This window comes from Falco cherrug, chromosome 10 (assembly GCF_023634085.1).
Source record: "Falco cherrug isolate bFalChe1 chromosome 10, bFalChe1.pri, whole genome shotgun sequence".
In the NCBI taxonomy this organism is placed as follows: domain Eukaryota; kingdom Metazoa; phylum Chordata; class Aves; order Falconiformes; family Falconidae; genus Falco; species Falco cherrug.
The window spans coordinates 33648874-33670614 of record NC_073706.1 but is presented as its reverse complement, the minus strand read 5'-3'; the positions used below and the strand labels follow the sequence as shown (position 1 = coordinate 33670614).

General features: G+C 40.7%; 1 protein-coding gene across 1 annotated transcript in view; it reads left to right on the top strand.

The window, feature by feature from the left end:
- The window catches only part of LRP5 (LDL receptor related protein 5), a 160978-nt gene that overhangs the window by 38511 nt on the left and 100726 nt on the right, over positions 1-21741 (top strand). Inside the window, exons 3-5 of the mRNA XM_055722285.1 lie at positions 11770-11967; positions 15167-15363; positions 17326-17457. Of these exons, the coding sequence (XP_055578260.1) occupies positions 11770-11967; positions 15167-15363; positions 17326-17457 (527 nt within the window). The remainder of the gene's footprint in view (positions 1-11769; positions 11968-15166; positions 15364-17325; positions 17458-21741) is intronic.

Sequence of the window (21741 nt, the reverse complement as noted above, 5' to 3'; positions counted from 1 at the left end):
TTTATTCCATTTTGAATGTGATTCTTCAAGGCATAGACTAGTTGAAGATAATAGAGGAGGACATATTGAATCTACAGCGATCATCTCTCAGGAACGTCACAGGCGTTATGACCAAGCCTTAGGGTGCGGGAGATGGGCTAGTTGACTTCTAGAGAATCCTTTCGAAGCCCGTTTTTCTGTGATTTCCAGCTGACATTCAAAAGTATGAGGGTTTTTTTTGGGGGGACACGTTTTGGCGAGCGTGCAGAATAGTAAACGGGATGTTTTTGTCATAATGGCATTTTTAGAGAACTTCATCATTTCCACACTCAACCTACCTTCTTTAAAGGCAATGCTTATCTGAAGGTTATAACTTGAAAGAGAGATGCCCTTGTCATCTCCCCAACATTTGTTCAGAGCATTTCTAAAATTTCTTTCTTTTAAGGCAAGATGTGAGAGACTGTTGGAGATCATCTGTGGGTCTCTACTCTTCCCAGGGCTAGTGAAAGTCATTAATTGCACAGATTTTCTGATGCTCTAAGGCAGCATCATAATTAACAGGCAGCTGCTTAATATGTACCATGGCATTCTTTCCCATATACCTTAAAGCTTTCTTGCTGGATCCGCTATATATTCTAGGCAACAAAGGAAGCAGATTAAGTGGTAAACCAACTATTCTGCTTCCCTGAAATTGCAGATAAACTAAGCAGACAGAGGAGAGTACAAAACATTTTTCAGCAATTTCACTGTCATTTTGCTTCAAACATCCGGATCCCAGACCTGGTGTAGGTTATGTGAAGCTGAGTTTATTTCATGAAAGACATTAGACTGAAATTCTTGGCACTGTTTTGGAGAACATTAGCATTTGTGCATGTTCTTGCTAGGTGGACCGCTGATGCGAGATTCAGTAGTGTTGGTGTTTTAGTGAGCCTGAGTTTGCAGCTTTTGCATAAGTGTTTCTGTATTTTCAGGACAGCAGCTTCTAACAAAACTTAAGTTAGCGTATGAAAGATTTTACTCATGCCCAACTAAAGGCATAGTTTAAATTCTGTGCTATGCACTGAAAAGAACCTAAATATCATGAACATTGTGTGAAGAAGCAGGAATGCATTTCAGAAACGAGTCCTTATCATTTGTTGAGGCAAGCAAACTGCAGTTTCCTGAAAATAAATTTTCAAAAGAATGTGTGAGTGCATAGCCAAAACAAATGAATAAATTCTCAGTCCTGTAGGCAGAGTTTTAGATCTGAACAGCCTAGAATGTGTGTTGGCAAGGGTCATTAAATCTAGGCTCTCTTAGTTCTCAAGGCTTGCTACCTTCCAACTTGTAACACAGGGCTCCGCTTCTGAGAAGCTGTAGCATATCCATAATCCTTATATCTGATTTTCAGCACTAAGTGCTTAATGAAGTTCACATTCTTAAAGCCTACATTGTATTAGAAACATCTACTGCGGTTAATATAAATCTTGAATTTGTTCCTAGTTGTGTGATAGCTGCTGTGATATCTTCTGGAGCAAGGTTACTGTTCCAGTCTGTGCTGTGTGTTCTGCACCTTGGCTTATTCAGCAGACAGTACCGCTTGAGAAGTTTCTGCCCACCCTGTTTGCTGAAGCATGAAGAGCTGCATCAGACATCTGTGAAACGGTTATTTTAAAGGAAAATAAAATATTGCCTCCAAGAAAACCATGGTGTCTTGTGAGGTGTTTTGTATGTATATAGCAGCAGTCTTCACTTGGTGTAGTCACTGGGGTGGTTGAACTGGCCACACCTGAGCTGGCGTGCTGACTCAGGTGGGATCTGGAGGAAGGATGTTCATGGAGGAGAAAAGTGAAGACCTTTGGATGGGTTTGACTGGCTGAAGGGAAGCTGCAAACCTCTTTCTGCATTTCTTCCCTCATTTTAGTTCTTAAAATGTCTTTTGTGAGGTGGTGTGTGTCTGTTGGGCAGTGGCAGTGCCAGAAGACTTAGTGCAGGACCTGACTTTTGTGGAGCAGTCTTCCCCTTTTGGAACAGCGGGGCTTTGGGGGAAGGATATAAGATGCAAATTGGAAAACATCAATTAAAAAAATTAAGTACAAAGGGTAAAGCTATTAATCAGCAGTTTTAGCATTCTGCAGAATGGCCTTTAGAGGTTAAAACAAATCTAACTGGGTTCTGCAGAAAATGCGTGCCATAGCCCTGCCTAACTGTTGCTTCTGGTTGCTTATGGCAAGTTAGCCAAAATCTGCAAGCAAAGACTGTCATTGACCTAAGGTGTATTTGGCACTGAAGGAAGGAAAAGATGGGATGACTAAATGTGGCAAGTGAGATATTAAAAAATGCATTTAGAAGGGACAGCTATCAAGACTAGAAAGCTCTCAGTTCAGAGTCTAACATTCAAAGCTTCAGACGTGCCTAGTTGTTAATCCAGTGCGTCCTCAGTGTCACAGCAAACCCCTGAACCAGACCTATAGCATCTCACAGCTGTGTTTATAGCAGCACTTAAATAAAGCTGCTGTCGTGTTCACTGCCGATTCACCAGGACCTCGGTCCCACCCAACAGCATGTTGTGTACATAAGGTTACTGAATGTGTAACATTTAAGGTTAAGCGCGTTGGCTTTCCGTGTGGAGATCACGGGGACTGTATGCTGCAGCCTGGTCGGTATGCACTGCAGTAGAGTGAGGCTTTAAATAGTCTGATATAAAGGACTATGAATGGTGAAATGTTTTTAAGAGTGTATCATCTGATCTTATCTCCTCTGGAATAGTTGGGAGGAAGGGGAATATTAAATAAAAACTTAACTGTTGCAAATACCAGAGAAGAAAAACACCACACACAGTATGGGTAAAGATTATGCTTTTTAGCAACTCTTAGTCACTTGTGGCTACTTAGTTAAAATGCAGAAGATGCCCTGGTTCTGTGTGAAACATGATTATTGCTGTCTTGAAAGGTAACAATTACTTTATATCCTCTGTGTCTCTATTTAGTAATTAATTTCAAGTCTATAATTATTTTGAAGCTTTTGGTTAATTGTTTGAAACACTGGAATGAGAATGAATATATGAGTAGCACAGTTCTTTTCTTAGAATGTAAGAAAAGTACTCAAACATAAAAATGTCTTGTAAGTCATATCCAGTATCTTGGTATGGCTGTGGTTTCTGGGAGCTGGAAAGCTGTTGATATCTGGCCAAATAGCTGCAAATAGTCTCATGCATGAGAAACTTGAAGTTCTTGTGGGCAGCATTACTTACTTTAGTTTTGAGATGGGTGCCCTTGATGGTGACAGCCTTTCCGTAAATGTTTCATTGGTCTCTTTTGCTTGTTTCTCCCTTTTCCAGCTCATAGACATGACCACAGGGCACAAATTATTTAAAGACCGTTTGCTTCGTTTGAGTGCAGAGCTGCCTGTTCAGAGATGGCAGAAAAAAGTGATTTACTCCCTCCCAGCTGAAATCACATGGGGAAGAGGTGGAAATGTGTAGACTTCCTTAATAACCCAGTTGAACCCACTGCCCTGTTAGCTCTTTTTGTGTTGCAAGTTCTGTGATTCCTCATACCCTGAGTCCCAGAGACAGGCTTTTTTGCCCTCTACACGTTTAGTCCTCCAAAGTAGTTTGGGAATCATGGTAATTCTTATGTTTTTAATTTCTGCACCGTGTCTTAAGGGAACAGCAGGATGGCTTTGGCTGTCTCAGTGCCAGCGTGGGTTGCATTTGTTTCTCAGGTGAAGCCAGGAATGTGGCTTTGGTCTTGTAGCTTTGGCTCGGCCAAACTGGTGGTGGAAGTTGAGATTCTCTTTCATTAGAGCACTTGATGGGTGCAGTTTACCGCTGCACAGAGGCAGTGTGGATATCATGGCATATGCGGCGTGTTGGTCTGGTTGGACTGGCACCAGTCTGTTTGTCATGAATGGGTGACTTTGGTTTAACTCAAAACACATTTCTAATTTTTTCATAAAAACCCAAAGTGAACTGTACATAACTATAAGCTGAAGTCAGGATTTTTCACACATAGCCTGTGGAATGTGTGCTTGAAAGGATTTGTTTGTTAAATTGTGTTTAAGGTGATAAGCGAGAAAATGAAACGCTGAGATTGCATGCCTTGACAAAGCAGTGGCTGGCGTTTGAGTGTACTGTTTTCTCAAACTGCATCGGCACGCTGAAATAGAGAAAAAGACCTCATGAGGTACTTTCCCTACCTCATTTTCTGCGACTTCCCTGACCACCCTAGAGAGGTGGTATATTATCCTGAGTTGCTTGTGGGGGGCTTTCAACACAAAATAATTTCTTGATATATATAGTATTTCTTCATCTCTTCTCAGAAGTGTCTGAGAAGAAAAAGTTAATGTTGTGTTGTCTTTTGTACCTTATCTAGTTACCATGAGGAGCAGTTGCGAGGGCTCATTTTGTCGTCTTATGGTTGTTTCTGTAGAGATTTTGCGTACAAATATGCTGGAAATTCTTTTAGAGGGAAAGAGCATGTGCAACTCTTCCTCCCGCCCCATCCTACCAGCGCAGTTTCTTTTTCTCAACAGATCGGAGGTATTTGCGGTAATATTGCATTCCAAGTTGAAAATTCTCTTCCTAACCCCTTGAGTAGTGTTGCGGGTATCTCCTTACTGCTGTCCTCCTTCTGTAACTTCGTGTGTTTGGATATCTTCTTGAATCCCTCTCTCGGAGGATTCTTCAGCTTCACGGTATCACGTAACCTGGCTTTACCACAGGCTAGTGAAGCTGCATTGAATGTCTGCTTGTTTACCTTGGAGAAATCACTCGGTTGTCTTCTTCCCGTATGGGTGAGCAAGGTGCTCTGTCGTTGCAACCATTTCACTGCAATAATATTTGAGCATCCATCAGTTGACAGGCAGTTACGTTTTTCCTCTTTGCTTTCAGTTCCTAAATAGTATACCAGACCTATATGTAATGTATACAGTTTAAAACAATAAACCTGTCAGAATAAAAGATATTGTAGGAAAACGGTAGTGGAGAAGGGTAGTTCTGGGTGGTTTTGTTGGCTTTGCTTTAAATACATGTCTTTGAACTAGGTGTGATTAGTTGTGATGGTTACCTGCTGTGGCATATCTTTGGGTTTGATGTAAAGTTTTTTGTCAAGAACATCCAGGTCTTGTGGTTTCAGTGCTTGAAAAATTAACAAAAGAGGTAATCTGAGTAGGTAATTTGCAGCTTAATGATATGCAAGATAGCCGTTCTTTTCCCTTCTGTAAACAATTGGTGCTATTTAATTTTGCAGTTGTGTTTTTGTAACTTTAGAGGTGGGATGGGGGAAATAAGTCTTAAATGTGCAGGAATCTAAACTTCATAGCAATTTCCTGTAAACTCCTGTTTTGTGCCCTGGGCTTGTAAAAGTTCAAGAACATTGTTGAAATTGGAGAAGCTTGTGCTGATTTACATCATCTGTACAACTGGCCCCTTTTGTGTAAGCACGTTATGTAAGGGTTGGCAACCGTACCGCATTTTGGGAGGTGGAAAAAGCATTTGGGCAGTGTTGTCCACATTTTATTCCGTCCGTGATACCTTCCAGCTCAGATGGCTGAGCGGCTGCTCTTTGAGGGCACGGACGTGATTTCTAATCTTTGCAAAAATGATGACAAGAGAGATGAAGCGCCAGGAAATAAGAAATGACCTGCGGCTTTAAAACTGAGGGGAAATATGGCCTTCATCCTGTTTTTGCTCCTGCACCTGGAATTTTAAAATGAGTTAAGCAAGGGGTGGGAGAAAAGAAGAGAAAAAAAAAAAAGACTGTTGTGGTGCAGTTTACCAACTTGAAAATGTGTTTATTTTTGCAAGGTGGCTTTCAGTCTCGTTCTTCTGATAATGCTGAAGCATCATTTTTAAGGCCTGATTCAATGTGGTAATTAAGTACATGCGATAAGCACAGTGAGTTTCTGACTGCAGTTGAAGTGCGTTTGTTTAATTGCCTCCTGGCTGGAAAGCTTGGTAGCGAAGCCAGCAGCTGCTGTGCTTACTAACAGTAGTAAATGAATTTCACAAACTGTTGAGCTCGGTACTTCTAGCTACTGGATGATGGACTGTGTGGACTGTTAGTGGTTGTGTGTTGACAAAGTAGTATACGTTTGCATCTTCTCCCTGATGAAGCTTTGGCTTTTGCTGTGCTTTTTTCCTGCTGGTTTCTTTGGTGTAGTAAAGTGCAGTTCAGTTTAGGGACAGAATTAGTGCAATTGTTGCAAAATTATTATTAGATGTTAATCACTTCTCTCCCTTGCTCCCCCTTCTTTTCTGCTTTGAAAGTCTGGAGTTAAAGGTTAAAACCCAGTAAGAAAGAAGATGCTTAAGCATCTCTGAAGAACTGAATAAAGTAACCCAAGAGTTTTTCCCAGGGCTGCTTTTTGTTCAGTTCTTCTCTAGTGCTGCTTGATTAGGTTTTTGAAGAGTATCGATTTGTGATAGTTGCTTGGCAGGGATTTTTTTTGTCGTTGCTTGTTTTGTTTATTAGCTCATTAGGAATTGACGTTTTCATTTTCATTTATAGCTTTAGTAGTTTTACACTTTTATTGACCTGTTGCAACACAGGTGGGATACAAAATTCCTGGCATGCCAAATCTCGGTCCTAAATATGTGATCAATCTAATGTGTACCAAGATACCAGATACTTGTTTTGATATTTTTAGCTCCTTACGGTTGTTACTGTATGCCCTGGCTCAGGGCTATTTAAAACCATTACAGTTAAAAACACCACCCCCCGCAAAATCAACCGAACAAGAAACTACCTAAATAGGTGCATTAGGATCTTCATTAGTGTTCGTTGTGTATCTTTTCAACAGGCTTCCAAAAGAGCACAGGTGTAATAGCACAGGCAGTACTGGATTGAGATTCTTTGCATAGTCTACTGAATTTTCCCTGAAACATTATCTGGGCTAAACAGCCACATTTTTAATTAGCCACATTTTTAATAGTGACATGAAAATGATAGGGGTTGCTAATGTACTGAATGCCAGCAAAAAAGATTCTATTTGAAAAACAAGCAAAAAAAAAAAAAAATCAATCCCGAACTGTCAGCTGTCCCAGAAACATTGGTGATGCCTAGACTGTTTGCCAGCGCTTGGTTTTTGTTGAGGTCAGTAAGAAATGTGGACTACTGAGCATGTGTGGTTTTGTTTTTATTTTAAAAAAAGGCCGCTTTTTTTTTCTCTTTTTTTTTTATTCAGAAATAATGTGTCAGTTACCACTCCACATTCTTGAACTAGGTAATCTTGACAGGTTTAAAGTCTATTAATTAAAGTGAATTTAAATCAGGTTGATTTAAATAACTTCCTGACATATAAACTGTTAAGGTGTGAAGACTGTTTTTTTTCTCTAAGAAACTACTTTGAGCTTTTTGCCATTTTCTCCCCCTGCCCAAAAAGCCCCAGCCAAAAATATCTGCTGTTTGTGTAAGAACTGACCCTGTGTCCTGAGGGCATTTGGAAAATATGTGAAGTGTAAGACATAATGGCTACTACTGGACATAACTAAAATAATTTCTCCGCTGCTTTTCCTGTATGGCGCTTTCTCTTATGAACCTGGCTAATGCAAGCAGCTTGCTGTAGTTCTTACAGAAGGCATTTTTGTAAACATTATTTCAAGGGTAGGTATGAAGTCTTTGCCTTTCTCTTGATGACTAATCACATCAAGGAAGCTGCTTCCCCTGAAAGGTTTCTCTTGTGGTGTTACTGTGCCAGTTCGGTTTGCAGTGCTGCTTTAGCTAAGCTTGTGTCACTCCATAATAATTGTGCATTTTTATTATTTTTTTCCTCTAGGATTTATAACTCGGCCAAAAAAATCCTGGTTTCAGCTGAATCTCAGTGTAGGTGTCTCAGCCAGGACGCTGTTTGTATTTAATTTGGGTTGTACTAGCTTTGTCACTCAAAATAAAATAAATAAATAAATAAAATAAAAAAGTTAAAAAAAGGAAAGCTTACACTTTGTGCGTTCTTGAAAATCCCAGACCGGCTTGCATTTAAACGATGGCATTTTGTGGCCTGTTAGAGTCTGATGGCCAATGCTGTGTTGTGCCTCGTGTCGAACGAAAAATACATCAAACCAGCCTAGATGTTAACAGTTGGAGAAAGAGGGATGAGGAGAAGTGTCCTAGCTAATTGTAGAGTCCAAGGCCCTAATTTCTAAGTGACTTCATGTAGGGGGCAGTTGGAGAGCAATGCCATTTTCTCGGGGGAAGTTTCCTAGGTGACTTCAGCTGTGTGGCTGCTGCCTTTATTGTCCCTTCTGCTGAAGCACCACTGCTATGGGACCATTGGTCAGACTGGTCATTTGCTAAGATAACTGAAAGTTTTGGTTGGTTTGTTGGTGGTTTTTTTGGGGCTTTTTGTTTGTTTGGTTTTATTTTGGTTTTTTTTTTTCTTGTAGGGTGCTCTATCAGCAGCAGGAGTAGGGGCAGAACTGCTCCATTTGGCAGCAGCATGTTTTTTAAATAGGCTCACCTAGACCAGAGGCTCCCTGTTCTGCTGCAGAAACAGCTGATCTCCTACAGTGATATCCAAACTCCCAGCCTCTTGATGTGTTAAGAGATCCCCAAACCAGAGCAGATTTTGTGTAATTCATGGCAATTCAGCACCTGCTGCCTGCCAAAAGGGTAGAAACCTGTTGGAAAAGGGGAGGAGGTTAAATGGAGACAAGAATTGCTTTTGCCTTTCTGTTGCCTGGCATGCTTTCCTGTGATGGACCATGGGGGTGCTTTGTGGCACATGGAGGGAACGAAACCATTATTTCAGTAGGTGCTTGATTACTGCAGAGTTGTGATATATTCTGAAAAGTTCACCAGGAAGATCAGCTTTATGATACGGCATTGCAGAGATGCCTACAATCAGGGTGAGGTGGTGACAGGGTAATAATAGTCTTTTATATGTTGCATTTAAAAGTCCAGCTGGGAGAGAAGTGCTTTGAAAGAGCTCTGTCTGCGTTCAGATCATTCTACATGTTGTCTAAATGCACCTTCATCCTGCTAGCCTTCCTTTGCGGTACAGTTACGTTGCTAATACTGTGTAGCCTTAGACCTTTGAATGATACAGGCATTGATGGGGACTGAGGTTGGTACCTGTTAAAGAGTGAAAATGTCAGGATATCATTTTCCTGTGGCAAATTAATGTGTGTAGTTGAAAGTACTCCTTTTGTTCAGCAGTCTCTGTGTGGCCAAGGAGAAACACACATCACGGATGAAATTAGGCAACAGGTTTTTTTTGAGGGGAGAGGCTCTTGAGCTGAAGCTCCTTTAACAGCATAGAAAAGCCGTGAGGGCCCCTTGGCTTACAGACTTCTCCCCCCCCCCCCCCCCCCCCCTTTTCTTCATCTGAATGCTTTGAGCTTCAGGGCAGGCTGCAATTTTAATGGGAGGCTTGAGGAGAGGAATTTTGCTCAAGGGTAATTTTGGGGATATTTTTTCATCCTTTTCATGTTAACCTGCTTTTAAGGTTTAATTGGTTGTAGTTAGTTTTGTCTCCTTTGTTTTTGCTTTTGAATAACTGTTGTGGGATTTCAGATTTTGGTCTAAGCTCATTTTTAACCTGTATTTATATAGCTCAGTGTGTATATATATATATATATATATATATATATATATATATGATTAAGTGTGGGACTGTCAGCCATATATATATATATATGTATACAGCCCAAAGTCACCTTTAATGGCCAGGTTTTTAGGTTTTTCTTAATTCAACAGTCCATCCTTTGTCCATCTTCATTGCTGTAGAGGTGGCTCAAGGCATCGTTTGAATGCTTCAGGTTAGTGCAGGTAAGCCGGATCAGAAAACGTGATTTGACCTGACCAAAACTGAGTATTTGACCTGATCAGTTTCACAGTCTGATCCACCAGCTGGTTGTGTAGACAGTTTCTTTTATGTCTGATTTTCTCTGGCTTCCCTTGTTTGTCAATAGCTGCTTCCCCACACAGTTTGAGCTGCCACAAATTACAGCCTGACTTGTTAAGGAAAACCAAAATTAGCAGCAATTTACATTCATAGGTTGTCCTGTGAACTGGGGCAGCTCAGCTACTGCTGCTGCTTATTCAGGAGCAGTCAGTCTGTCCTGGCTGCTGGAGCTGAGACCTTTTGGGGAAGGCATCTGGAGACATGAGTCTGCTGCGGCCTCTCTGAGGTTGAGCTGTCTCGGGAGCCTGAGGACTCATCTGCATGGAATCTTTACCATTTCAACTAGAAAACTCCTTGCTTTACCCTCCTGCACTGAAGTGTATGTGTATTGTGATAAAAGTGATTCATTTCCATCTGTCTATTTGTCTATATTGATAGACACACATATATATGTATCAGTGGGATATGAACAGTGTGATCAGAATGGTCCAAAGAGATGCTGTGACTGCACTGGAACTGGAGGTGCGGCTGAATCAGGTGCGGTATGCACATGGAGGTCAGAGCATTTTCAGCCTAAGTGAGTTGCGATGGACGTGCTGGCAGTAACTGTACGGGAGCATCTTCTGTGGCAGAGGGGAGAACATCCTGCTTAGGAACATGATGGCAATTACAAACGTAGTCCCTGCTTTGTTCCTAAAGTAGACAGCATTCTCCTTCGTAAAATAAACTGTTAAGCTTTTTCCCTCCGTGCGTGTTCACGGTGCACGTTTGCTTCCTTTGTGGTTCCTGGCGTGGTTGCACAGCCAGTGCTGTCGTGTTCAGGGGACCTGAGGGTCTGAGATCATCCAGGTTATGAAGAGTCTGGCTAAGCAAGGGCTCTGCAAGACTGAATAGATGCCTCTTTACCATGCTTTGCTGGAGCTCCAGTGGTAGCAGGACTTAAGTTAGGGGTAGCTCAGCATTTACTCAGCTGGTGCCCATCCAGCACTGCTGTTGATCTAATATAGCATGATGAACCTGGAGCGGTGAGTGTCCAGTGCACAGACACCTCATTTTGTTTGGAGGGCTCACTCAGGTCCAAGGCTTCCTGACACTGCCCATGCCAGGAATGGCTGTATTGGCCTTGGGAAGGCAACATCGTTTCTCTGACTGGCCTGAGGTAGCTGTGCAAGGGGCGTTTGCACCCCTGGCATGCCAAATTTGCAACCTGGATGTATTACGCTGGGTAGCATTTACCAGCTGGGAACTGACTGGCCTCTTCTGATCAGACAATTTCTCTCCTGACTGTACAGTCTCAGTTTTTTATGCAGATGTTGTGCGATTTGACACGTTTTGATCTGGTCCTTTCCAACTGGTAAGTGCTGTTAATGTGTCTGTTCAGGCTGTTTAAGTTGCCCATAGGTGGAGGGACCAGGAAACCGGGACATGGATGGGAGGGGGGGAAAAGCATCCAAATATTTAATCCGATGTCACTCTAGGTCTGCACTGACTCATGCTTGCTTTATTGAAGAAACAAACTTCAGGGCACTTGATTTGTTCTTTTCTGTTTACAGACTGCAAGAGGAAGGTCTGCTTGGGTAGGTCATGAGTTGCTTCAGAATGTGATTTAGGATATTAACTTGAAATAACTGTTCACACGAGGGTGATGCTCAGTTGTAAATGCATATGGCAATCAGGTGCTGCCCGGTGGTGAAAGAGAATGGTGATACATTATACAGAGGCGGTGCTTGTGGGAGATGCTCTCATGCAGGACTTGTTTTGCACCCTTTGGAACTGTGGTTTGATTTATGCTAATAAGTATGTTGATCAGTATGGTAAAGTTTTGGGAATATACATTTGTGTGTATACACCACTCTATGTATATACATTTATGGGCTTTGCGAATTGCTGCTGTCCCTTCTGTTCCTAAAGCTAACCAGCATGTATTGTCATTTAATTTGTGTGCATCTCTGCTTCCTTTTTCAGCTACATGTATTGGACTGACTGGGGTGAAACTCCCAGAATAGAACGGGCAGGAATGGACAGCAGCACGCGAAAAATAATTGTCGATTCAGATATTTATTGGCCCAATGGACTCACGATAGATCTGGATGAGCAGAAACTTTACTGGGCTGATGCAAAACTGAGTTTCATTCATAGGGCAAATCTGGATGGTTCCTTCAGGTAAGTTTCCTTTAGTCAGTGATATGGTGTGTGTTATTTCTTGCCTCCTGCATTCATTTTGAATTGAGGCATTTTTTCTCAGTAACCTAGAATAATGCCAAAACTTACTGTTCTTTTTTAAATGCAATTGTTAATAGCCTTGCAAAAAGTAAAATAGTCTCAGATCCTATAAAACTGGTTTTAAAAGTAAGACTATTTATATCGGTATTTTACTATGGACTGTTAAGATTCTGTGTTCTGGTCTGGTGTTGGTTTTCAGATAGTTGAAAATGACATTTTCATTTCCATTATTGCATAACATTTTGAAAGTCTTGTGTTATGAAATCATTTTGCTTTGGTAAGAAGTTGGAGTTGAGTTTTACGCTTATCTGTGGAATAGAGTAACATGCGCGCACATACACATACCCTCCCCCAAAACCACTGCATTTTCCATGGTGTTTTTCAATTTTTTTCAATATATTTTTTTTTTTTACCAAGGCGCATTCTGTGCCTAATTTTCACACTCATAAAAGAGGAATAACAATATTGACATCCTTTAGAAAACACTCTTAAGTTCCTTTGAGAGCACTATACAAGAGCTAGATAATGGTGGCATTGTAGTAAGTGACAAGTGCTGACTGGCAGTCAGAAGTACAGACAAGGGAAAAGGCCGTTACGGAAGGGAGTGGTAGCTCAAAGGCTGGGTGCAGGTTTGTAGACAGAAAGAAAGTGCTCTCTCAAAATTCAGAGTCTAAGAGAGATTTTCATACAATAAGACATGAATATATTTCTCCGCTTTAGGGGCAAGCGGCAGAGGGTAAGGTTTGCAGGCTGATTCTGCAGTTACGCACATACAAATTTATAAACTTTACACGCATGTCTGTGTAAAAACTTAAAGCTGTAATTGGTAAGTAAAATTTATTTTGCTCTTTTTAAGGCAGAGGAATGCCACTTGAAAGGGAGCAAGCCTTTGAATACGCTAATTCCAGCAATCTGTCCAAATTACTTTGTGATAATTAATGCGTGTCCACAACCTCCCAAACAGTTTTCTCTTGAACCATAAATGAAACAGTATTTTAGGAAAAAAATAGTTTTGCATTAAAAAAAAAAAAAAAAAAAAGGCAGCTCACTGGTGTACACTTCTTACATATTTTACTCAAGGTGTAAATGGGACACTCGAGGTCAGGATACTCCAATGCAGGGTGCAGTCTGGAAGTTCCTTGTGTCAAACAGCACATGGACTTTTAGGCTTCGTCCGGTATAATAGCTCGATGTCAATTAGCTGTGTATAATTTATATTGTTACCGTATGATAAAGCTTCCTTCTTAAAATGTTAGACATATTAATAAAACACCATGAATATTGATCTTAATTTAAACTCCATTAAAATGAATTTTTTATTCTTTTTTTCCCCTTCCACTGATCAATGTTGAAGCAGAGATCTGTGAAGCCAGGACTCTTAGGTGCTGGTGTCAAGGTAGACTTCAATAATGGTTCAAACTAGATAATAACTTTGGGGGTTCCTTAAAGGTAGAGCAAAGTGACTTTCACTCAGACTTGTCAGTAAAGAAATCTTAAGGTGTTTCAAATGTTTCTACCCCTCCGATCCCGGAATTACTTCAAAATTTAAAAAAAAAAAAAAAAAAAAAAAAAAAAGGAAATGTGCATTCTGCATGGTGGATTAATGTTACTGGAGCAATCTGCCTGTTGGATCTTAGTGGGAAACAGCTGCTACAATACGAGGATACAGCCAGTGCTTTACTACTAAAGAAGCAACAGAAAAAGTAAGAGTGGAAAGAGAAGTGAAATCAGTATTTCTGTTTATCGTGTTTTGTGGTGAGAGAAGTAGTGATAATTTGAAGGTCAGAAATTTTAGAGCAGATTCAGTTTTACCTCTAGAACAGAAAGAATAATAACTTTGTTTTCTTTTCCCCACGTGACCTGCTTTGTACATGTATATGCAAGTACTTGTTTGCATGTGTCAGTCTGTTTTAAACTTGTCCGTGTTTGAATACATATAAAGAATTTTGGGGGTGCTTTTTATATTCCCCCAACCCTGGAAAATGCAAATGCTACCTATGCTGCTCAAAATGAAATAGAATCCTTCCCCTGCCAAGTGTTAGCTGTTGTTGTTGGTTTTTTTCTTTAATCTCTTCAGTGGAAACAATTGAACTGCAGATCTGAATATAGGTATAACAAAAATGTATCCCTCACTTTCCTTCAGGATGATGCTGAGCCTTCAGCTTTCTTAAAGTTGTACGGTGAAAAATTTTGAATACTGGTTTGCTGTGTCAGGACAATGGTCTGGAAGGTGTGTGTAAGCTTTTGTGTTTGTGCATACACAAAATGCATGAATTTTGTGAAAACTGTGTTCATATTGTTTTGACTGAGGAACTGTCAAGTAAGTTTTGACTGAGTGTGTGTCTGCAAACTACTGAATCTAAATTATACAAATTTATTGCAATATGTATACATTGAGGATCATACGAGTTTAGAAAATGTGTTGGATATGTCATGTGTTTTGTGACTTTGAGTTCAGCTAGTAACCTATATGGAAATGTATGCATCCCCAGAAGAGGTGTGGCTGAATGAGGTCAATAGTAAACATCTGAAATGTTTCTGATTTTTATTAATTATAAGTATTCAGTCTTAGAAAAAATATAACTGACTCTTGCTCTGCATTTAAAAAGGTAATCTGAAAAATATTTGTTTCTGCTGGTAAGTTAAGAGGGGTGATTTAAAGAGACACTCAGGTTGTTTCTTTTTTTTTTTTTTTACTGCTACAAGAAAGGACTGAGTGCAGCTGAAGTCCTGGGCAAAGATGACATATACTGCATAGGGGGATAAAACCAGTAAGGTTTTTATTGGAGGAGCACTCTTCAGACCTGTATTTCCTCCAAAAGGGAGTTGAGTTTTGGGTATTTGCACAGACCTGTTAAGGAACTTTGGTGTGGCCTTTCAGAAATCAGCGTGCAGCTAAATTGGATACTGTGTCGCTATAAACCCCAGAAAATTTGTCTCCTTATTGCTGTGAACGGGCAAAGTCTTGTTGTACATTTTTCAGTCTGTCACTTTTATCACCAGGTGAATCTCTTGCTCCAGTGAATTGGTTAAAAGACGACGATTCCTTATATGAGTTTCTACAACGGCAGGTTTTGCTCTGTGTGCTAACAAGTGGAAGCGATGCAGTTTTAATCCTTGCTCTCCCTCTTTCGTTTAGGCAAAAAGTTGTTGAAGGTAGCCTTACCCATCCCTTTGCACTGACGTTGTCCGGGGACACTTTGTATTGGACAGACTGGCAAACGCGCTCCATTCATGCCTGTAACAAAAGGACAGGAGAGAAAAGGAGAGAAATACTGTCTGCCCTATATTCACCGATGGACATCCAGGTCTTAAGTCCAGACCGGCAGCCATACTGTATGTTTTACTTTTCCCTGAAACTTTTTTGTGTGACTGTTACTTATCAGGAAAAATGTTAAATCATAAAAATGGTTAGTGTGAAGTCGTAAAGGTCTTAAACACTTGTCAGGGGATGGGTTGCTGAGGGTCTGAGTACCCAAATCCTGTTGTAACTGTCTTTGAAAATTGGTATGAGCTCACTCATCATCCCAGTTGGTAACAAAATCCAAAATCCAGGGCAGTACTTCACTGACATCTTTTGGAATATCTAACTGAGAATGATAAAGACTCACCTGGCATCTTCTTAACATGATTATTTTAAAGACAATTGAAAAAAATGCCTATCATTAGGGTTTGGGTTTTTTTAATAAGTAGAATTACCACAAAATATGTTGTACCTAGAAGTGTGATTTTTGCAGTCCAGACTTGGATCATGTTTATCCCCAATATGTAACAAATAGTTTATGAATGTTTCAGTGTGGAAAGGATTTAGTTCTGAGCTTTTATATGAATCATATACATGCCTCTTTTTTTAAGTATGATGCTGCTTCAAAGGAAGGCTGGCGTAGAGAATTGAGAATTGAATGAGGCTGTATATATTTTGTATATGCTTGTGACTCCTTGTGACAGTTGGTCTAGGGGTTTTTTTAGGATTGTGAGAATAGGACTTAAAAGCAATGGTGTGGAAATGTATGTAATTGAGCAGCTATGGGAAGAATCATCTCTGGCCTAGCAGAGAGACTCATGCCATTTGGATCGGCTTCTTTATTTATGCCAACTGTAAAGTCTGATTCCCTAAAGGTAATGTTTGTTAAACAAATTCCAGTAAAGCTTATAGGATGTCAGTGAACACGCTTGAAAGCAAAAGGAGTTCGGAGATCATCTTGATGATGAAACCTGGGCAAGTTTTTTTTCATTGAGGTTGTTGGGTATGCACAGCACCCTGGTTTATCTCACAGCTCCAGAGAAGAGTTTGTCTGTGCTGAATTCTTGTTGTTGCTTTTAGCTCAGGGAATGTCCCAGCCTTGGGTCATAGTATTTCTGGGTCAGTCTCAAAGAAAATACGGCACATAGGGAAATAGCATATGCTTAAAATAGCTCAGATGCTGTTGACTTCATTAAGATCAGGCTTGTATTCCTTCCTCTCCCTTTTTTTCCTCTTTGTGACCATCAGTGTAAGCCAAATTAGCGGGAAATTTTGTGGTTTTGTATTAAAGCAGTTTAGATGCTTATTCAAACTGTGACGGATTTCAGAGAGATCTTGCAGAACTTGCAATATTTTTAAATCTTTCCTAACAGCTGGCAATATTCCCCATAATTATTTATGGTTAGAGTTTCATCTCCTGCTGCCACTTTTTCCCCCATGTAAATGAGATAGGTGCATTCAGTTGTTGTGTGTCTGTCCCTGTTCTGTGCCGTGTGTCCCATCCCCCCATTTTTTTTGTTTATTTTCTGATTTTCAAAATCACTGACTTTACATGTTGCTCCTCTGGATTTCCTGATGCTTCAGGGATATGTCTTGCTGTGAAAGCTTTGCAGTAGAAAAAATAATTTCCAACATGTGACACTAATGTAGGAACTGTACAAATTGTTAGGTTTTCCTTTATTTCATAGAACTGGTCCCCCCAACCCCCACCATCATCCCAGCCCTGTTTTTTCATGATGCTCAGCAGACCCGGCATCCACAAAGTAACTGATGTCCAAAGCTCTTAGCTGTGTTCGGCTTTAGAAACATTGAAAGAACTGTACAGTGAGAATGTGCTGAGCTGTCATCTCTTTCAAAATCAGCTTTTGCATGCATCTCAGATCAGGTGCCCCTAGAAGGAAGACGCCGGGGAGGGGGAAATCAAATACTTTGTACTGCGGTTCCTCTGTCTTATAGCATGAAAGCTTGTGCCAGTCAGTTGGGATCTAGAACTTCTTCCTCATGGCTTTAGGGGTTCTAGAAAAATGAAAATAAATCTGTTTGGTTTCTTGAAGTTCACACTCCATGTGAAGAAAACAACGGTGGTTGCTCCCATCTGTGTCTGCTGTCTCCAAGAGACCCCTTCTACAGCTGTGCCTGTCCCACTGGTGTGCAGCTAGAAGACGATGGCAGGACATGCAAATCAGGTAGGAGCTTGGCTTTTCTACAGTCACAGTGTTGAGTTGGTTTGGGTTTGCTGCTTAGAAGTTGAACCTTGAAGAAGTGAGTTCAGAGGAACTACCTGATACGCTGAAATCTCACTCTTGTCCTGATGAAGATGGCAGAAATTGTGCACCCAAATCTTCTGCCCAGCTACCAGAGGTGGTGATTTTTATGAACTAAAGTAATCCCTTGCATCAGAAATCAGACAATTTTGACTGCATTTTGTGTTTTTGACTGTATTTTGTGTTGCCAGTTCTCTGTAGGAATGAAGTAGTATGTGAAGCCCATTGCAGAAGAATTTTATTAGAAGTAGGCTGTTGTAGGACGTCTTTCGATTTGGACAGTGGACCATGGACAGGCGTCTCCTCCCTCTCATTCATAACCCAGTAGTGGTCAATGATGCAGTAGTGGTGGCTGAGCTGTTGCCTTTCAGTTGCATCTCAAAATTAGCAATATGCTCGAGACACGTTCTGTATACAGATATGCCAAGAATTTGTTCAAGGCCATGTCCACGTGCCCATGCACTATTTTAGAGATAACCTAGTGACTTGCCCCTGCTTTGATTAGTTTTATAATAATCTGTACAGAAAAATTCAAAGTAAAGATTTAAACTAAAAATACTGTTTCTCTGGCTCTGAAGATTAATTATCCCTTTGTGTCCCTTTGGGCTGCTCTGTTGGAAGGATTTATGAGAAAATTGCACCAGGAATATTTCTTCCTGGGTCTAGTTTGTGGTTTTTGGACATTAATTTTAAAAAGTGAGGCAAAGCTTTGTGTGAAAAGGTTTATAAAGTTTGCTGCTTGAGATAATTGAGCTAGAGAAAAAAAATGTTCTGGGTGGTTTTTCCATGTCACTGAGAAGTAGGAGGAGAGGCTTGTGTATTACCAGTAGAAGCTGTTTAGAGAACAGCTAGACTGTATGCTTTAGTTGAAAAGTATAACTAGATGTGTAGTTTGTGTCTGTAAGCTGAGTGAGTCCAGTGGCGTACTTTGAAAGCTTGGTTTTATCATTGATCAGGAAGCCTCTTTTAAAAATGCATCTTACCAAAGCAGGTAGTTAACACTGATACGGCAGTAGGACACTTGGAGGTGAGGTTCTGGAGAATGTTCAGCTGACGGACTGAAAGACACTCTACTGCCTGTCTCCGATGCGTTTTCAACAAGTCTAGTCAAAGAGTATAGTTATTTTCTGATGTGGCTTGATTCCTCCGAGTCCTAAAGCAAGCATAATAGGTTCTTTTCATTTGTGAACTTGAAGCAGAATTTGAACACTGAACCTCCAGGGTTTAAGGGCCAGCTTTATTAGCTCATCCTGCTGCAATTGAAAGGCTTATAAGGTAGTTCTTGCAGCTGCTGAAAGACCTTTCTCTTTCCTCCTTCCAGCTTTGGAAAGTTTCCCTTTCACAGCTTTTAAAAAAACATTGCTGAATGCCCAGGACAACCTTTTTAGACATTCATATTGACCTCATGTTTTTGGCAGTGGGAATGAAGGTCAGCCTGCTTTTGGCGTTTTGGCAGATAGCGCAAGCAGGAGTGACTGCTTATACTGTGCTTTCACCTTTCCATTGTCAGGCCAGACAATCTGTCAAGGGTGTTCTGTCAAAGGAGGGCAAAAAAGTGGGATGGGAACAGGAAATCTTGCTTTGCATAAGAATGTGGCCTTTTGGTTCACTTTTATGGATTATTTCTTTCCCAAGCTCCACATCTTTTGTTGTCCTGTCTGCCTTATGCCAACATCCATGTCCTTCTTTTTCCCCTCTTATTAATTAACTCCTTGGTTGCAAGGAACTGACTTTTTGTTCTCGGCAAAAGTCCTTTGTAGTAGAGTTGTATCAGGAACTACGGATACAACAGTGTTGACCACCTCTCCATTTTGTTCCCTGTTGGCTTGGGCAGAAGTGCAGAAGTACAAAGTCACTTGGGCACATCGGCTTCTTTGACATTCGGCTTTTAAGGGAATTACACAGATGCTGCTGGGGATTTGTCTGCAAGACCAAAAAGCATTCTGTTCTCAAAAACCTGTGTCCACTTGAGGAGTTTACTGGTGCAGATGTAACTATGTCATGTTACTGTGTATCTCTGTCAGAAAGTATTCCCGTGCAGAAAAGCCCTGAGGCTCTTAGACTATTTCGGCTCTCTTGGATATTGAAGAATACATATATTGGTAACGTACAGGTATGAGAGCTCTTTACAAAGAGTGTTGGATAGCAGTGAGCCTAGGAAATTAAGAAAACATGAATTCAAGGATAGGCTGTGCCACTGTTTGCTTTGCTGTAGGTTATGTCTGTATGCATTGAAACTCTGAAACTGGATGTTTACACTTCTTCTAAACATGTAACTGTCAATATGCTGAAGCTGTAAGTATTGTGTTTATGTTCAAAGGATTGTTCATTATTCTGTAGTTTTGGCTTTTAGTGTTGATTCATTCTTGCTTTCTCTCTGGTTCTAAGCAGTTGCTCTGAATAAATTAAAAAAAATGAGCTCTACAGTAGATATTCATCACTAATAATGGATATTAAATATATGGATAGGTTGCAGCTGGCATCAAGGGTAAGTTCCTTGCTGGGAAAGTGTACTTGTTTTGTGCAGGTAGATGTTTTGTGTTGCTTTCCTCCAGGTGTGTGATATTAAGTCTTTTTTCCTCTGTTGGCTGTGAAAATGCTCTGGACTTGCTTGAAATTCCCATATAAACAAGCAAGAGGGGTCATAAGTTTGGAAAGTAAATCAGCTGCAGCTGCCCGTGTACTCTTAGCAAAGTGTACATTCAAGCTATGGTCTTCGGAATTCCTTAAGAAGTTGTGTTGGACCACTACTGTCTTGGTGGATGTGTCCAAATCCACAGTTTTAGATGGGTATCCGAACCCAGCCTTGCCTGTGTAGAAGATAATGAAGTCACAGATTGTAGTGCCCATCAGAGCCCGATGGCTCAGGCCTGCAGGGCTTTGTGGAGGGTGGCCTGGTCAGTAGTCATTCTTGGTACCTTGTAACTTCCAGGAATGACTAACCTCTGAAATTTCATGTTTCAAAGCAGAGCTTCCTTTCTTAGACCAGGTGGCTTGCTTTATTTGTGGTTTTATTGTGGGGTTTTTTTGTTGTTTTGGTTTGGAGGTTTTTTGTTTGGGATGGTGGTTTTTTTGAAAGTGGTTGTGGGTTTTTTTTTTTTTTGCTTGTTTGTTTGTTTGAAAGTCTTCTCTAAGCCTACTTGAGCAGTGGCATGAATGTTTGAGAAAGGAACGAAGGTTTGGTTGCAGTCGTTTAAAAGGGATATGTAATTCTACTAATTAGCCCTTTATTCATGCAGTCATAAAATTGTAAGGCTGCTTTAGTTAATCTTCAGTTTCATGCTTTAGATGCTTTCTGATGCAAATAATCAAAGTCTTTAAGACCGCAGTGAAAATTGTGTTCCATGCGTATTTTCAGGGAAGATTGGACCGATCAGCAATGGACAAACAAATAGGTTGGTTTAGAAAGCAGAGCAAAAGTGTGGCAATTCTAAAAGCTTGGGGACCTCCTTTCAGTCATTTTGCTGGCTTAGGGCTGTCCTGAGGTTGGTGTTTCTCTCTTTGTTTAAGGATCACGTTAATGTTCTTGATGGACAGAATTATTTTGATTCATGAGTCTTTTGTTTGTCTGTGAGGGCTCCTTTCAGGAAGCTGTTCCTTCGCCTTCGGTCCTGAGGTTCCTTTCCTAGCACTTAGGGAGTTCTGTTGTTGGGCTAGTAGTAGTTTGAAGCGTTGTGAGAAAGATAAATGAGTTAATAGCTAGTGTCACATCTCCGACAGCAAACCATTTGAACCTTTCTTACCTAGCAAGGCAGTCTTCGGGTGACAGCTGCATTTCATCTTCTTCGAGCAGCTTCTCCTTCCTCGTGCTTCTCATTCTTGCTTTCCTTGGTGCACAGTGAGTAACAGGAATTTATCTGTTTCTGTCTACAGCTCTGGTGCACTTTCGGTATAGTTTGCAAGACTTAATGTATTTCCACAAGGGCAAATTGGAGCCAGGATCTTCCCATCCTCTTGTGCTTTCATGGAGCAGGCTTTGCTCTGCTGGTGAAGGTGCAGTCTTGAAATGTGGGATGATTCCCCCTGCTTTTTCCTTACCTCTTTGCCTTGACCATGTGGTTCGGTTTAATCACATTCAAGCAAATCTAGAGGTTTGTTGTACATCTCATCAGCTAATTGTGAGTAACCCCTGATCCCAGCCTCTCGTACAACAGCCGTCTGTATGCAGCCTTCTAAGATTGAGCCGGTTTCTGTGAACAGCATTCA